The 16,007-nt window shown below is 45.1% G+C and overlaps 1 protein-coding gene across 1 annotated transcript in view; it reads right to left on the bottom strand.

Annotated features, from left to right (window-relative positions):
- FANK1 (fibronectin type III and ankyrin repeat domains 1) overlaps window positions 1–16,007 on the bottom strand; it is a 157,142-nt gene that overhangs the window by 54,673 nt on the left and 86,462 nt on the right. The window contains exons 3-4 of the mRNA XM_077455502.1: window positions 15,754–15,878; window positions 11,124–11,205 (exon numbers count right to left, since the gene is read on the bottom strand). Of these exons, the coding sequence (XP_077311628.1) occupies window positions 11,124–11,205; window positions 15,754–15,878 (207 nt within the window). The remainder of the gene's footprint in view (window positions 1–11,123; window positions 11,206–15,753; window positions 15,879–16,007) is intronic.

Here is a 16,007-nt window from a genome sequence, read left to right as displayed (position 1 = left end):
ATGAATGGCACCTTTTATTTACAGATCTATGTTACGGGATGCAGCTATTTACATATGAATGTTTACAATATTTACATATGAATGCAGGTTATTTACATGTAAATATGGTCTGCAGGTGAGTCATCTGTACACAACAATAGGGCAGAGCTGGGCAGCATTAGTAGCAGCACTTTACACTGAGATTTCAGGACACAGCAAGGGACTAAAACTTCAAGGGGCAATGGAATGTAAACTGGGATAGTTGGTAAGTATGAGGCAGCTGAGGTATGAAGTATGAGGCCCCACAACAATGACAGGGCCCAGGGCAGCTGCCCCTTTTGCCCTGCCTTAAAGACGGCCCTGATTATACCTGATTTTTATAGCGCCAACAGATTACGCAGCACTTTACAGTGTAGAGAGGCTACAGTACAATTTCAATACAGGAGGGCCCTGCTCATGGAATTTATAATCTAAAGGGGGGGTGGTACAAAAGGTAATAGCTGCAACGGATGATCTGATGGAGGTGACTCGGGTACAATTCTTTTTTTTTTTTTTTTTTTCATGCGGTTAAACATACCGGTAGTAGTATGACATACTATAGTAAATGAAAGCCATTAATAGACAGTAATACAACCACATCAAAGAACCAATGGATATCAACAAAATACCAGACAAGATTCCAGTACAGCAATAGAAGGTATCCGTAAACTGTGGGCAATAGCCTCTACAACAAATATCCCGTTTTATAACCTGCAGTGTGGTGGAAGATTAATAGATAGATTTATTTGCAATGAACATACCGGGAGAAAAAAAAAAGTGAAAAAACACAAACTACCGCGTTTCCCCAAAAATAAGCCCGGGTCTTATATTAATTCTGCGGTCAGGAATCCCCAGTGGAACTAAGTAAACGTGGGTGTGGAATCCTGGGAGCACCATGTTGCAGTATTCTGTAGTGTGAACTGTGCGTTTTTCTGTGGTCTGTTTGTGATGGGTGCCTTGTTATAGTGCCGTGACCCGCCAATCCTCTCTTCCCGTACTGACCTTCATTTTGTGGTGCAGCCCAGGGCACACTCCAAGCATTGCAGAGGGAGGGGGGCCCAAGATACACACTGACAACTGAAAGAAGAGCAGAAGAGGAGTGCAGCGGGGAATTAGCGGAGCGCCGCTCGACGCTTCTTTGGCCCTTCCCTGCGACGAGCACTGCGGGGGGGCTGAGAAGGAGGAGGAGAGCAGCGAGGGATCAGCTGAGCGCCAATGTACTGAAGGTGTTTGTCACGTGGATTGCAGCAGCATGCATGTATCGCATTGTGTAATATTGTAGCACAGTGCATTTTGGAATTTGACAACCACTTTAAACTAGAGCCTATTTTCGGGGTAGGTGTTATTTTCAGGGAAACACGGTAGTTGGCACTGAACCACTGTGAGGTATGGAGCAAAATAGTGGACAATGCACAAAATATGGCTCTCAGCCCCGTCCTCACAGTAACAGCACCTAATGATCAACGCATACCGAGAGATTTTTTTCTGTGTAGTAAAGAAAAAGGATGACACCCTAGGTGTCTAGAAGGGGAGTAAAAAGGAGAGTTGAAAGTAGGAAAGAGAGGAAGGGTGGGTCGACAGCACACAGCATCTGTCCATCTGAGGGTGCGCTACTAGATTAAAGTCCCCGCCAACAAACGTGGGTGGAAGAATATCTTTCCAAAATCTTAAAGAAGGTAGTAAAGAAAGTGGCTTGTGCTCCATTGGGGGCATACACATTTGCTATAGTGAGTTCCCGTCCTGCCACTAAACCTTTTATGATAATAAATCTGCTTTCTGGGTCCCTATAGACCTGTTTCACCTCCAGCAGGAAGGAGTTATGAAAAAAGATAGCTACCCCTCTGCATTTTGATTGATATAGGGTATAAAAGGCTTGCTTATATGACTTATGAAAAAAGGATGGGTGTTTGTCAGAGGTAAAATGGGTCTCCTGTAGTAAAATGATCTGGGCTCTCGGTTTCTTATAGGAAGTGAATTCTTTTTTTCGCTTGTGAGGAGAGTTAAAGCCCTGCACATTATGGGCAACACAAGTTATCACCATCTATTAAGGGAAAATAAATGAGGCTCACCTGAGAGGTTTAAAGGTTTTAAAGGTGCAGTGCCGAAACTCTCCACCACAAGACATCTGGAATGCTTCAAGAACTGAAATAATAAAAACTTAACATAACATAAAACAACCAAATAAACAACCAAAAAAAGTGCCAGTAGAACCAACTTGCGCTGGACTAACAATGGGTCAGGTTGCAAGTAGCAAACACCCGAAACAGTAAAATAAGATATGTAAGGGGCAAAAGCTCCCTTAACTCCTAGAGTCATATGCAGTATTCCAGGGGAAGGCCGGATATGAGAGGAGTGGGGTAGCATAGTATCGACAACCACCGAACTAGCCTGCTAGATAAAACAAAAAAAAGTCCTAGGTCCAATTCCAACCAGGAAAAGTAAAGGAAGTCCCAGGAAAAGTTTCCTGCAATAAGCGGGTGCATGAAAAAAAAAAACATCCCCAGAAGGGAAGAGGAGAGAAAAAGAAAAAAAAAGAAAAAAAAAGAAAAAAAGGGAGGGGGGGGGGAATTGGTTGATATTCAGACATGTAGAGGTAATCTAAAAAGTGTCTCCAATGATGGCTCTAAGCTTGCAGAACCAAGATGATAGAGTCTTGCAGTAACCTGTCAGAAACCGTGTTCCGGAAGTTCCACAAAAGGACAGTAGATGGTGTTCAACCTTCAGGAGATTCCAGAAGATAAGTGGGAATTCACTAAGAACTGTGGAAAAAGATCACAATGATAATAAAAATGCTTGCGTTTAGGTTTGTTGGGCGTTTTGGCCAGCTTCATGTCTTTGACGTCTGCAGTCTTTTCTCGGGGACGGGGTGCTCCAAATGGGCGTTGATCTGGGAGTAGAAGGGGGGCGAGGAAGGGTGTCGGCATCCATAAAGCCCAATTTTACCAGGATTTCTTGACCTTCCAACAGGGTAGTCGCTGAGTATGTAGTGCCATTGTGGGGAACTGAAAGTTTAAAGGGGAAGCCCCATCTGTAGCGTATACATGGGTTTGCAAGCACTGTAGTGACCTCTTTCATCTTACGACGTCTGTCCGGGTATATTTGAATTGGAGTGCCGTCCAGGGAAATATTGTGGGAATTGCGGGCAGCTCTGAGGATTTCCTCCTTAATAAGGAAGTCCTTTAGGCAGAGGACAATATCCCTGGGAGGTTTATCTCATGGTCTGGAAGGAAGGATTGGAACAATTTATGCATAGCAGGGATAAGATCAGAGGTACTTTCAGGAACCCCTCTGATCCTGAGATTGTTCCTGCGATTACGATTGTTGAGGTCCTCGACTTGAAATTGTAATTGAGAGACAGCCGCAGTGAGAGTCTCAAATTCCCTGGAGAGATCATTGTGGGCTATACTGAGTTCATCATGCTTAGTTTCTAAGCAGTCAGTGCGGGCTCTCAGGGCAGAAATCTCCTACGTTAGGGTGCTTTTGTGCAGCTCCGTTTGGAACTTAGTTGCTATTTTGCTGTAAATAGATTCCAGACTCTTATCCAAGTCTGCTTTTGTAAGGGGGCGAGTACTCACAGTCTTGTGAAGGAGCAGCAACGTCCTGTGTAGTCTGTAGTGAGGTAGAAGCAGGGCTGCCAGCACCATCTTGGGACATGCTGTAGTGTTCCTGAGTCCTCAGCAGATAGTTGGTAAGTGACCTCTGCGCGGTCTTTCTTCCCTTTTTGAGCTTCGACGGCATGCACAACTCAGTCCGGGGGGTGTTGGGAGCTGTTGTGGTAAGTTTGGTGCACCTCTGGCCCCCGATATGAAGCCTAAATCGGTGAAGTAGGGCGGAGCTACTCGCTCATGCGGCCGGTGCCGTGGAAGCACCGCATGCTCCCCCCACAGGGGTGCGATTTTATCATAAAGCCAGTCAGTAGCAGAATAAAGATGGGAGTGTTGAGGTGGCAAAGGTTACTGCGAGTAATGGTTTGTAGGTTGGCAGTATGGGAGATAGAAGATGGGTAGACTGTGAAAAGGAGAAGGTCGTGAGGAAAGAGGGTGTTCGAGAGGTTGCAGTGAGTGCAGAGGTGGGAGAATATGAGGTCGAGAGTGTTGCCTTTCGAGCGAGCAGTGGTTTGTGTCCATTGGTTTAGGTTAAAAGAGAAGGTGTCATGGTTATGCAGTGATCTTCCTGTGTTTGCTTACCTCCCCTCATGTCTTCAGACTAAGAGGCCAGCCACTTCCACCTGGTGGTTTTTATAACCTCTCCTCTAAGCATGGCTTCACCCCAGGCCCTATCCGGGAGCCCTATATTAACCTGTGCACTGCAGGCCATCAGTGCTGATCAACCATTGTGTATTAGCTTCCTGTTTCCTGCCGTGTGCTCTGCTTCTGTTTTCCGTTACCGACTTTGGCGTGTCTTGACTATCCCTGTTTGCCTGTGATCCTGACCTTTTGGCGTGTACCCGACTATTCTTGTCTGCTTGTGGCCCCGACCTTGGCTTTGTCCCTCACCATCCCTATCCTCCTGTTGCCTACTGTGGGTGTGAGCTGGGGGACCCTGGGGGTCGCGACCTGGAGCCAGTTGCAGCCAAGTCCATCCTCACCACTAGAGGCGCTGGTGAACACCTGCTGGCTCTTAGACTCCCCGCCCCAGGGAATCTTATGCTCTAACCCCAGTGAGATCTGTCCCCCGTCTGCAGCAGTCAGCCGGAGGGTCCACAACCTTGCGGTGCACTCCTGATCCCTACGGTGTGCACCTGTCACCTCGCCTCAAGGTGACTTGACAGAAGGTTAACTTGAGTCGTTGAGAAGTGTCTGAGGTATGAACATTGATTGGAAAATGAAAGTCACAGAGGATGATGGCGGGTACTTCAGAGGAGCATTTTATAAGAGTAGTGTGAACAGCAAGCTTTTGCAAAGCTTTCAGCAAGCTTCCAGCAGCTTTCTCTAAGTCTTTAACCACTTGACCTCGGGAAGATTTTACCCCCTTTATGATCAAGGCATTTTTGGCTCTTCGGCACTGTGGTCCTTAAACTGGTTGCTTGGTCATGCAGCACTGTACCCAACTGAAATTGACATCATTTTTTTTTTACACAAATCTGGTGTAGCTGTGCTGAGCCCTATGTTTGACACATGTGTGTTACATGAATCGTTTGCCGTTAATAAAGATGGCCATGGCTACAAAGGCTGGGGGGGGGGGGGGGGGGGGCGTTTTTCTAATTGATTTCTCAACAAAATAAAGCATGGAGACACGGATGGATTGCTGCGTATTCTCAGAATAATATAAAGGAAATGGCATTTTCAGTTTGTGGTGCTCAGATACATTTTATTTTCGCTTTAAGAAATATGCACAAAGCTTGAGTGAATATGGCAAAAAAAAAAGTACAAAGTGTGGGGGTTGCTTTAGATAAAGTGACATGCACATAGGGGATACTTGGCAAATATCTGATGTTACACAGACGTGCATAATAAAAAAAATGGACTACATGATACCATTGGAAACTGCCAAGTTGGCTTGAAAATCGTTGAAAACAAAAATACTCCAAACAACAGCATCAATAATTTAAAAAGCAATTCTATGCAACAAGTAGAAGCATTCAGTGAATGAAGATTATTATCTAGTAAATATACAGTAACTGTTAGTGGGTGTATTTACTAGACAAGTGAGTGGGATTAGGATTTTTTTTTGTTTTATTGCCTTGAATTGGACGTTACAGCAGAATTCCCATAAAAAAGCATAGCCCAGCGGTGTTTAAAATTTAAAAAAGCATCTTTCACAACAATACTCATCTTCAGCCCACAATATTCCCTCTTGAAGGTTTAAGGACCTTCAACAAAGAGTTCTCTCACGACCATACTTCCTGACCTCGGTTCACATATATCTGGTGCAGAAAACGCAACAAAATCCTATATGTTTCCCGCACTGCATTGAAATCGCACTCCATTCATGTGATCTGCCACAGGTGTCAATATTAGCCACTTGCTTACTGGGCACTTTTTGGACACCCTTCCTGCCCAGACCAATTTTCAGCTTTCGGTGCTCACACTTTGAATGACAATTACTCAGTCATGCAACACTGTACCCAAATGAATTTTTTTGTCCTTTTTTTCCCCACAAATAGAGCTTTCTTTTGGTGGTATTTGATCACCTCTGGGGTTTTTATTTTTTGCGCTATAAATGAAAAAAGGCCGAAAATTTTGGGAAAAAAAACGCACATTTCTTTTTTTCTGTGATAAAATTTTGCAAATTATTAATTTTTCTTCATAAATTTTGACCACAATTTATACTGCTACATGTCTCTGGTAAAAAATAACCCAAATTAGTGAATATCATTTGGTCTTTGTGAAAGTTAGAGAGTCTACAAGCTGTGGTGCAAATCATACAAAATTGATCGCATCTGAAGTCAGGAAAGTACAAATACCCCCCAAATGACCCCTTTTTGGAAAGTAGACATTCCAAGGTATTTAGTAAGAGGCATGGTGAGGTTTTTCCCACAATTCTTTGCAAAATTAAGATTTTTTTTTTTCCACAAAATTGTCATTGTAATAGGTTATTTCTCTCACATGGCATGTGTATACCACAAATGACACCCCCAAAAAAATCTAACTTGTTGACTACCTATTACACTTTTGAAGGCCCTGGAGCACCAGGATAATGACACGTGACACTGATGACAGATGGCACTGATACGTGGCACTGATGACAGATGGCACTAATGCGTGGCACTGATGACAGATGGCATTAATACGTGGCACTGATGACAGATGGCACTAATACGTAGCACTGATGACAGATGGCACTAATACATGGCACCGATGACAGATGGCACTAATACGTGGCACCGATGATGCGTGACACTGATGACAGATGGCACTGATAAGTGGCATTGATGACACTGTGACGCTGACAACAGATGGCACGTGACACTGACAGGTGGCACTGATGACAAATGGCACTGATGCGTGGCACTGATGACAGATGGCACTAATATGTGGCACTGATGACAGATGGCACTAATGTGTGGCACTGATGACAGATGGCACTTATACGTGGCACTGATGACAGATGGCACTGGGGACAGGTGGCACTCGGGACAGGTGGCACTAACAGGTGGCACTGGGGACAGATAGCACTAACAGGTGGCATTGGGGACAGATAGCACTGGGGAGGATGGCACTGGGCGAAGATGGCACTGGGCGAGGATGGCACTTTTTTTTACTTTTTTTTTTTACTTACGGCCGCTGCAGCCGTTCATCTGTCCCTTCTCACACGCTGTCTGTGTGAGGAGGGAGAGCGGCGCTGAGAGATGAGATCATCTCTCATTGGATAGGCCGATCGCACTGTAAACGGCTGCTGTGATTAGCCGTTTACAGCGATCTGTGACTGGCTGTGTCCGAGGGATGCTCGCGGGAGCGCGCATTGCGGAAGTAAACAGGAGGCCATCCAGGGACGGCCTCCCGGCAGTTAGCGTCCGCTCTGTAGCCGTCTTTCGGCTATAGGGCGGGCGCGAAGAGGTTAAATTAATGACATTGCAAAACAGGTAGCAAAACATTGTGTGATTGCAAGAATTGTGAACACCCATGCGAACCGATTTCAGTGCGGAAAAAAAGGGGGGGGGGGAAGAAGAGGGTGCCTGCACCTTTTTCGCATTGAGACATACAAAACGAATGGGCTCAAACCACACTGCAAAAAATTGCATGCGATTTGAACAGAAATACAGTGTAATTCTTGTCCAATAACATGCTTCTTTTCCACACCGCTATAATGTGAACCTGGGCTAAAGTGCCTGTAAACTTCAGACATGAAATATGAAAAAGGCATTTGCCTCTATAGTGTGTACTTGTCTCAATTAAGAACATCAAGTGTCATTTCTGTCTAATGTTTCTTTCCTCTGCTATCTGGGACAGCCTTTTAGAGGAGAATTTGTGGAACAAGTTGAACAACTGGATGAACCCAGCCAAATAAAAGGTATCACCCTTTTTTTCCTGCACTCATGACTGAACGAGCAGCTTACCCTTGCATTGTGCAAGGGCAGGGTGTCATGGTGTGTGGTGGTCCTCATGTGCTCCATGTTTTATTTGTCGTTAGACGCCAAGCAAGGGTCACATGAGAGACCTGCCCCGGGGTGGGTTCTTCTGGGCTACACTAAGCACTTTGTACAAGGTCACTGCCATTCGGATGGGGTACTTCTACTTGAGCCGAGCCCACGACCCAGGAGATGACTAACATGAACCAACTCTAGTAAATTCTCTTGATGTCATATACAGTAAACCAACAAGGTCACGTGTATTTAACAGGGACACGCAGAGCCAATTTCCTCTCTACCTGTCCAGCGTAATGCCACTACCTCACTCCCAGTAACATTATGAGATCCTGCCGTATATGTAGCGCAGACTCCATGTGTGTGCTTAACTTCCCTCTCTCGAGTAGCTGCATCCAATATTAGGGCCCCGGTGGTGCAGATCTGCTCCCGTTGCTATGGGAGATGGATAGTGGCCAAAGGAGTGTCGACAACATCTCCCTTGCTGCAAGAGGCTATCTTATCCAGCACATGTACATACTTCAGGCTGCTAGGGAAACCTTTGTTACCCTTGGTAACCACTGTATCTTTACACTGTATTAACCATTAACACCAATGTCTTCATACACCAATGTGTTTAGTGACCCGAGCTGTAACTTTATGTGTCAGTTACTTACACTTCATCCTTTTAGTAACTTCAGAGCAGGCAAGGGCAAAGTTTCAAACATTTTTACTTGTAGAATAAGTTAACATGATGACATTCACCGATAACAGTTCAAAGTAAAGTACAGACATTCCCCCCAACATCCCCAATTCAGGCTTGTGGCTGCCCCAGCATACTTGCATAGGTAAGAGTCAATCTTTGGCAGAGTACATTTTTGATAGAATCCAGGATTGACATCTTTAGGTAGGACTGCAAGTTCCAGCAATCCTCCTACATCTTGCAGGCTGTGTCTTTCCTCCCATACAGACTGTTTGTGTGTGACTTCTCTCCCACCTGCTCAACAACGATGGATCTAGACCCCCTGTCCCTTTTATAGCACACAGGACTGGAGGGTCAGACCCAAGAAAACCCACCAAGACAGAAAACCTGGGAGTGTAGTTACCACTAACTGCCCACTGGGACAGCAGTACCCACTACCTGTCAACAGGTGTGGGGAGTTTGTTATTGCAGGGGTAGATTTTATCCAATTCCTGGTGCTGGGCTTTAAAAATTTTAGGGCTGCAACTAATGATTATTTTCATAATCGATTAATCGGCCGATTATTTTTTCAATTAATCGATTACACACAGGTGTCCCCCCCAGTATAGATGACACATTCCTCCCCTCTCACATGGTGTCACTGCCCCACCACCTCTCAGTGCTCCCCTCCCCCCCCCCCCTCTGGTGTCTCGGGTTTTCTCACCCCTTCATGGTGACAGCGGCTCCTCCTCGGTGTGCCGGGGTGGTGTGGGGCGGAGTCTCAGTCCGAACCCGCCACACATGACTCGGCCGACTCCTCCAAATGGAGCGAAGGGCACCCCGAAGCCGGGAGATGGATGCACGCATGTGCAGAGCACAACCTCCAATCATGGCAGCGATGGAAAGCGGCCCGGCGAGGGCTTAACACTCCTGCGCTCTGCGGCGGGTCTAACAGAAGGCTGCTGGGTAGAGGGGGGAGGAGGAGCCGAAAGCAACGCAGGCGCGTTGCTGGCGGGACGTCAGCTGGGTGGAGAATGCAAGCAGGTGTAGCTGCCTGGTCATGGATGTGGTGCATGCGTAGGACACGGGAGGATACACAGGATTCTAACGGACCGGCAGGGGGAAGGTGCAGACTAGGGGTGCAACGGATCAAAAAACTCACGGATCGGATCGTTCCTCGCATCAGAGTCACGGATCGGATCAATTTTCAGATCAGCAAAAAAAATAACACTATCCCCGCCCCCCACAGCCACATTGTTTATTTATATAAAAGGTATAACATTATCTCCCCCCCAATAAAATGCAGCTTATTACAAGCATAAAAACATAGTCAGCATATCATATATCACTGATGATTTGCGCCAAGCTCACCACCGATCAAAGTTCCTCCAAACAGACCGCCGTGATGAGTCCCGGGATGCCTATTGGCGCAAATCATCAGTGATATGCTATATTTTTATGCTTGTCATAAGCTGCATTTTATTGGGGGGGGGGGGGGGGGGGGAGAGAGTGTTGTACCTTTTTATTTAAATCAACAATGTGGCTGTGCCAAGCAAGTGGAAAGGCATAGACAGGATTAGATAATAACTAACTACTATCTAATAGATAGTAGTTAGTTATTAGGTTAGATTAGGTAATAAATGTAGTGGTACCTGCATAAAAGAAGTTTTGAATGAGGGCAGGTAAGGCATCCAGCGTGACTCCTCCAGAATTCCTTCACTTGGGCTGACACAGGCTGAACGCCACGCTGGGGATGTAGTCAGCGTGCAGCTCGCCGGCGCTGGGTGTACCAAGATGGCCGCCGGCTCCGGAGCTAGGCCGAAGCCGCGCCCTTTCCTAAGGCCGCGCCCCGCTCCACGGATCGCATGGTGCGGACCAACTAATCGATAATGAAAATCGTTGACAACGATTTTCATTATCGATTATTAGCGATTAATCGTTTCAGCCCTAAAAAATTTTAATTGACAATAGTCACCAAACGTTTTTGTAACTCAGAAGGAGGAACAATAAAACAATTTCTCATTTGTTATACGATTCATCTGTCAAGATCTGTACACAATTTCAATCAAAGCTTTCTCCGATCTGGGATTTGGATCAAGTCACTGCCTGCAAACGTAGCTGAGATTGAGTTATAGCTATCCTACCAAATTTGCATCAGTTAACAAAGCTCTTCTATGCTTTTTAGGGTTTAGATAATAATTTTGACTGCAAAATACCTCTAACTTGTTGCAGCACAAATCTATCATAACATAAATGCATTTGTGCAACAGCTTGATGAAGCACAAATAGAGGCAAATTTTAAGGAAATAGTTGAATGTGAGCTGGAGGGCACTACATTCACCACCAGAAAATTAGGAATTCAATTTGTGCGATATGGAAAACATTGAGTAAGGGTGAAATGTTTACAGAATTACTGACCCACTCTGAAGTATATTTATGATGGCTCCTTCATCATCCATATTGACAGCTCGATGAAGATGTTCTCCATTCATCGGTTCTCCTAGAAGACACACAAATACCTAACAGTTAAAATGATATAGCTGACAGTTAAAATGGAACACCATCAAAAACATTTTTTGCTTGTTTTGGCTAGTGTGGGGAGGGTTAGACCCTTTCCCAATATTTTTCTGCTGTCTGTATCCCCATTACTATTCCCTAATTTCCTGTCCGAGTGGCAAAGTCGTCAACAGTACAGGAAGTGAAGGAAAATATCTATAGGGGGGCAACAATAAAAAGCTGATGGTGGTTCAGGCTTCTACCACTCCCCATCAGAACCTACACCGCAATAAAACCTGACTCTTGCCCTTAAGCTTTGAAAGAAAAAAAAAGTTCTGTCTAGAGTTAGATTTAAAGAGGCATTCCAATCTGTAAAAAAAATAAAAAAATAAAAAAAAATAAAAGTCAGCAGCTACAAATACTGTAGCTGCTGATTTTAAATATAAGGGCACTTCCCTGTCCAGGGATCCCACAATGTCGGCACCCCTAGACAATTCATCAATTGGCTTCAGGTGCAGATGTCGGCATCTGTAGAAGGGAAACATGAAGTGAAGACATGCGGCTTCACAGCCGGTTTCCTACTGTGCATGCGCGAGTCGCGATGCGCTTTCTGAACGGTCTCGCCGTCTTCTGGGACGGAAATGTCATGGATCGCTGAGCAGCGATCTTACCTGAAAGTGAGAGCAAGTACCTGTCAAAGCCAGGTGCCCGCTACCCCCTCCCTACAAAAAGTGCCAAATGTGAAAATGGGGGGGGGTGCAAACATGCTAACTGCAAAGACTGAGCAAGTTATGGAAACTTTGCAAGTTAAAAATAGCTCCACAGCAACATGGTCAAACATCAAGATTTGAAAAAAATAAATGCAGCTTTAGAAAACATTATATGACATCCAAAAGTACATTGGACTTGATTAGGAAAGCCACACACCTGTCTATATAAGACCTTGCGGCTCACAGTGCATGTCAGAGCAAATGAGATTCATGAGGTCAAAGGAACTGCCTGAAGAGCTCAGAGACAGAATTGTGGCAAGGCACAGATCTGGCCAAGGTGACAAAAAAATTTCTGCTGCACTTGAGGTCCTAAGAGCACAGTGGCCTCCATAATCCTTCAATGGAAGACGTTTGGGACGACCAGAACCCTTAAAGAGGAAGTAAACCCTGATGAGTTCCCTGCAAAGGTAAAGCATAATGGACTACTATGCATCGCATAGTAGCCCATTATGTGTCACTTACCTGACACAGGAGCCAGCGAAGTCGCGCTGTCCCCTGTAGTCCGCCGCATCCATCTTGCTGGTGGCGTCTCGCAGCTCCGCCACTGTCATTCGGCGAAGCCGCGATGACGTCACTCCCGTGCATGTGCACGGGAGTCGACAAATGCGGCAGCTCCATTTTTGGAACTGCCGCGTTCAGTGCGCCTGCGCGCCGCTGTCTACGGCGCATGCGCCGTAGACAGCGGTGCCCGTTTTCGGGCAAATATCTCTTAAACCATATAGGTTTAGGAGATATTGCTTGGACCTACAGGTAAGCCTTAATCTAGGCTTACCTGTAGGTCAAAGTGGTTTGTAAGGGTTTACAACCACTTTAATAGAGCTGGCTGTCCAGCCAAACTGAGCTATCGGGGAAAAAGAGCCTTGGTGAGAGAGGTAAAGTAGAGCCCAAAGACCACTTTGAATGAGCTCCAGAGATGCAGTCGGGAGATGGGAGAAAGTTGTAGAAAGTCAACCATCACTGCAGCCCCCACCAGCTTTATGGCAGAGTGGCCCGACGGAAGCCTCTACTCTTTGCAAGACACATAAAAGCCTGCATGGAGTTTGCTAAAAGACACCTGAAGGAATCTAAGATGGTGAGAAATAAGATTCTCTGGTCCGATGAGACCAAGATAGAGCTTTTTGGCCTTAATTCTAAGTGGTATGTGTGGAGAAAACCAGGCACTGCTCATCACCTGTGATGATGTCCGCTCCTCCATCTCCTACAGCGTACTGTTCCTCTTCCACCCAAGTACTAGGCATTCAAAAGGATCGCCTGATGCTTAGGCCAATTGGGAAACCTATCTCACGACCTGCCTCCTGGTTGGCATGCAGGAACTTTAGTGTGAAAATAGTGAAAATGTATTCGCTATAGTCACACGACAGGGTTGGATCGGGACGCAGTGCTCTGCACTCCCCAAGCCCACCCTTTTTTGAAGCCTCTGGCTCCAATCACGTGCTTAAAAAAATCCATACTCCCCAATGGAATCCATGCACCCGTCGACCTGATATGTAGATTAGGGGGGCGGACGCATGAATATGGGAGGGGAAGCACCTGTGCGCCCTCTATGGATGGGCCGCCACTGTTCCTATCAATTTCCTAATGCTATCAGCTTAAGGATTAAAATAGGTAATGTTGATTTAGAGATTTTAGTTCTGTTTTAATGCACCACACTTAAAATGCATGCAAAACACAAAGGCGTGAACAGTGCCGAATTGTGGAAAACAATCGCAAATGTAAACAGCTTGACTGATTAATATATAAAATAACCTAATTTATACTGCAGCATTGTGCTTTAAAACACGACAACCAATCAGAAACCTTTCTTGGCTGAGCAGATAAATAAAGGACACTCTGTCACTACTGTCTGTACCGTATTATTAATCTCGCTAGTTTTACAGTTTCCCATTAGGAAAGTCTATATCGTACTGAATATAGCTGAAACCAGTATTACCACGGTGAAAGTATGGCGAGAAGGAATTTAATCTTACTGTTGCAGCACTTTAAGCAATCTGCTGCAGTTCTTGAAAAGGTATTGTGCCTGAGCTGCTGGATTCTAAAATTCCATCATGTGAGCTATCTAAATCCGCTTTCATTCCATTTTATATGCTTTTCCCCCTTCTAAGCTACAAATCTATTTAAGAGAGAGATATATTAATGTCTTTTTTAGACAGATGATGTTTCTGAACTGGGGAAGAGTATGTTTTACAGCACAGTATTCTATTGTGCCAGCAAATCCTGCAGAACACATCCAATATTCCCCGGAAACACAATTCAGCGTTTGTACGAAGTGGAACATAGCGCTATTTATGACGGGCTTGTCTTTTTTTTTTCCTACAATGGCTGAAGTATGTGGAGATATGTAGCCCAGAAAGCTATGCACTTTTTCATAACTACACCAAAATGATAAAATAGGAAGGAAATGATAACACGATGGAAGCAAAATAAGATTTTCATTAGAGACATTTAACATTCCACTAAAAGCTCTTCAGATTTTTTGGTTACGGTATGGTTGGTTCTTCGCTTATAAGGCTAGCAGATATGGACTCGTTACTGTTCTAGATCTGGCATTTTATGGCCAGGGAAAAGCTTTCTAGCTCCTTCCTTGCTGCCTGTGGTCAAAATAAAAAAGCCCAACTTCTGGACAAAATCTTCCCTTGCAGTGCACCCCGTCCGCAACACTGCAATTGCTCATTAGACTCCATTCACACTCTCCCAACTCCAAAGTCGCATGATTTCCAATGAAACTTTGGAGTCACGCAAGTGTTGCAACTTCGAGTGTGACTTTGATCCAACTTTAAACTCTCTGGATCAAAGTCACATCCAAAGTTGCCTCAAAGAAGTGCAGGCACCTTTTCAAGGTTGCTGTGACTTTAAGTTGCACAGATTTGAACAGGTGCCAATGAAAAGAATGGGCTGAGACATATCATGCAACTTTGATGTCCATAGTCGCATGACAAGTTGTACAAGTGTGAATGGAGCCTTAAAGAGGACTCCCCAAAACATTTTAAAAAGTTAGCAGCTACAAATATTGTAGCTGCTCACTATTACTATAAGGACACCTACCTGTCCAGGGATCCAGCGATGTCCTCATCCGAGCCATTTCTTCAATCGGTTTCGGGTGCAGGCACCGGCATCCCAAAATTGGGAAACAGGAAGTGAAGCCTTGCGGTTTAACAGCCGGTCTTCTACTGCGCATGCGTGAGCCGCGCTGCACCTTGTGAATGGGTGAAGTTCTGCTTTAAAGTGGTACCTATGCTATGGACCTATGCTTCAACGGTCCAAAGCCCACGGGCTACCTCTTTGGCTTCTTCTCCCTGGCTTCTTCCAGGTGCCAGTCTTCTGCTGTCATGATTGGCTGGTGAAAGATGATGTCACACCCACAAATGCACAGGAGGGCAAAGGTTAAAAAAAAAAAACATTTATGAGAACAGCGTTTTAGCAAACTAAATGTCATTCAGTTAGTGGATATGCCTACTTTAAAGCAGTAGCAAACTGCAGCATTGGGGTGAGATCCCCTGCAAGGCAACTACATAATTTTCTAGTATGCATCGCTGGGAGTTACGGCTGCAGCACAGCGTAATGCTGTTCCTTTAGAACCCATGTGCAGGTGATATCATCCGGTGCGAGGGTTTACTACCACTTTCAAAGAAACCTGTACTAAAACTAATTATGTTGGCTGTCATTGCTGGCCTCCTGTCAGACGGGCAACTAGCATTTTCAAAAAGAGACCAGCAATGACCAGCCATGCACTTTTAAAAAGCGTGAGCGAGAGCTGTGCAGGAAACATTGTTATTTCAACATACTTGTAGTGGAGACGGAGACGAGCGGACTGTATGCACATTGACCATTAAACTCTGTAACATTCAGTCTGAACCTGTAGGTAGAGCTGGGCTCTAATCCTTCCACAACATGTTTCCGAGAATATCCCCTGAAAGAGAGGAATACATTGATAGTGCAATTTATAACTCACAGGACAGCAATGAAAAGGTTATAGAGGAGGATTAATAAATATATAAAGAACATTTCAGCTGTTGGATACAGCAAGCAATCAAAATCC

The sequence above is a fragment of the Lithobates pipiens genome, unplaced genomic scaffold, assembly GCF_037356315.1.
Source record: "Lithobates pipiens isolate NorthernLeopardFrog02 unplaced genomic scaffold, aLitPip1_a1.2 Scaffold_25, whole genome shotgun sequence".
Classification (NCBI taxonomy): domain Eukaryota; kingdom Metazoa; phylum Chordata; class Amphibia; order Anura; family Ranidae; genus Lithobates; species Lithobates pipiens.
The sequence above is the reverse complement of the archived record's forward strand: the minus strand, read 5'-3'. Positions and strand labels throughout refer to the sequence as shown.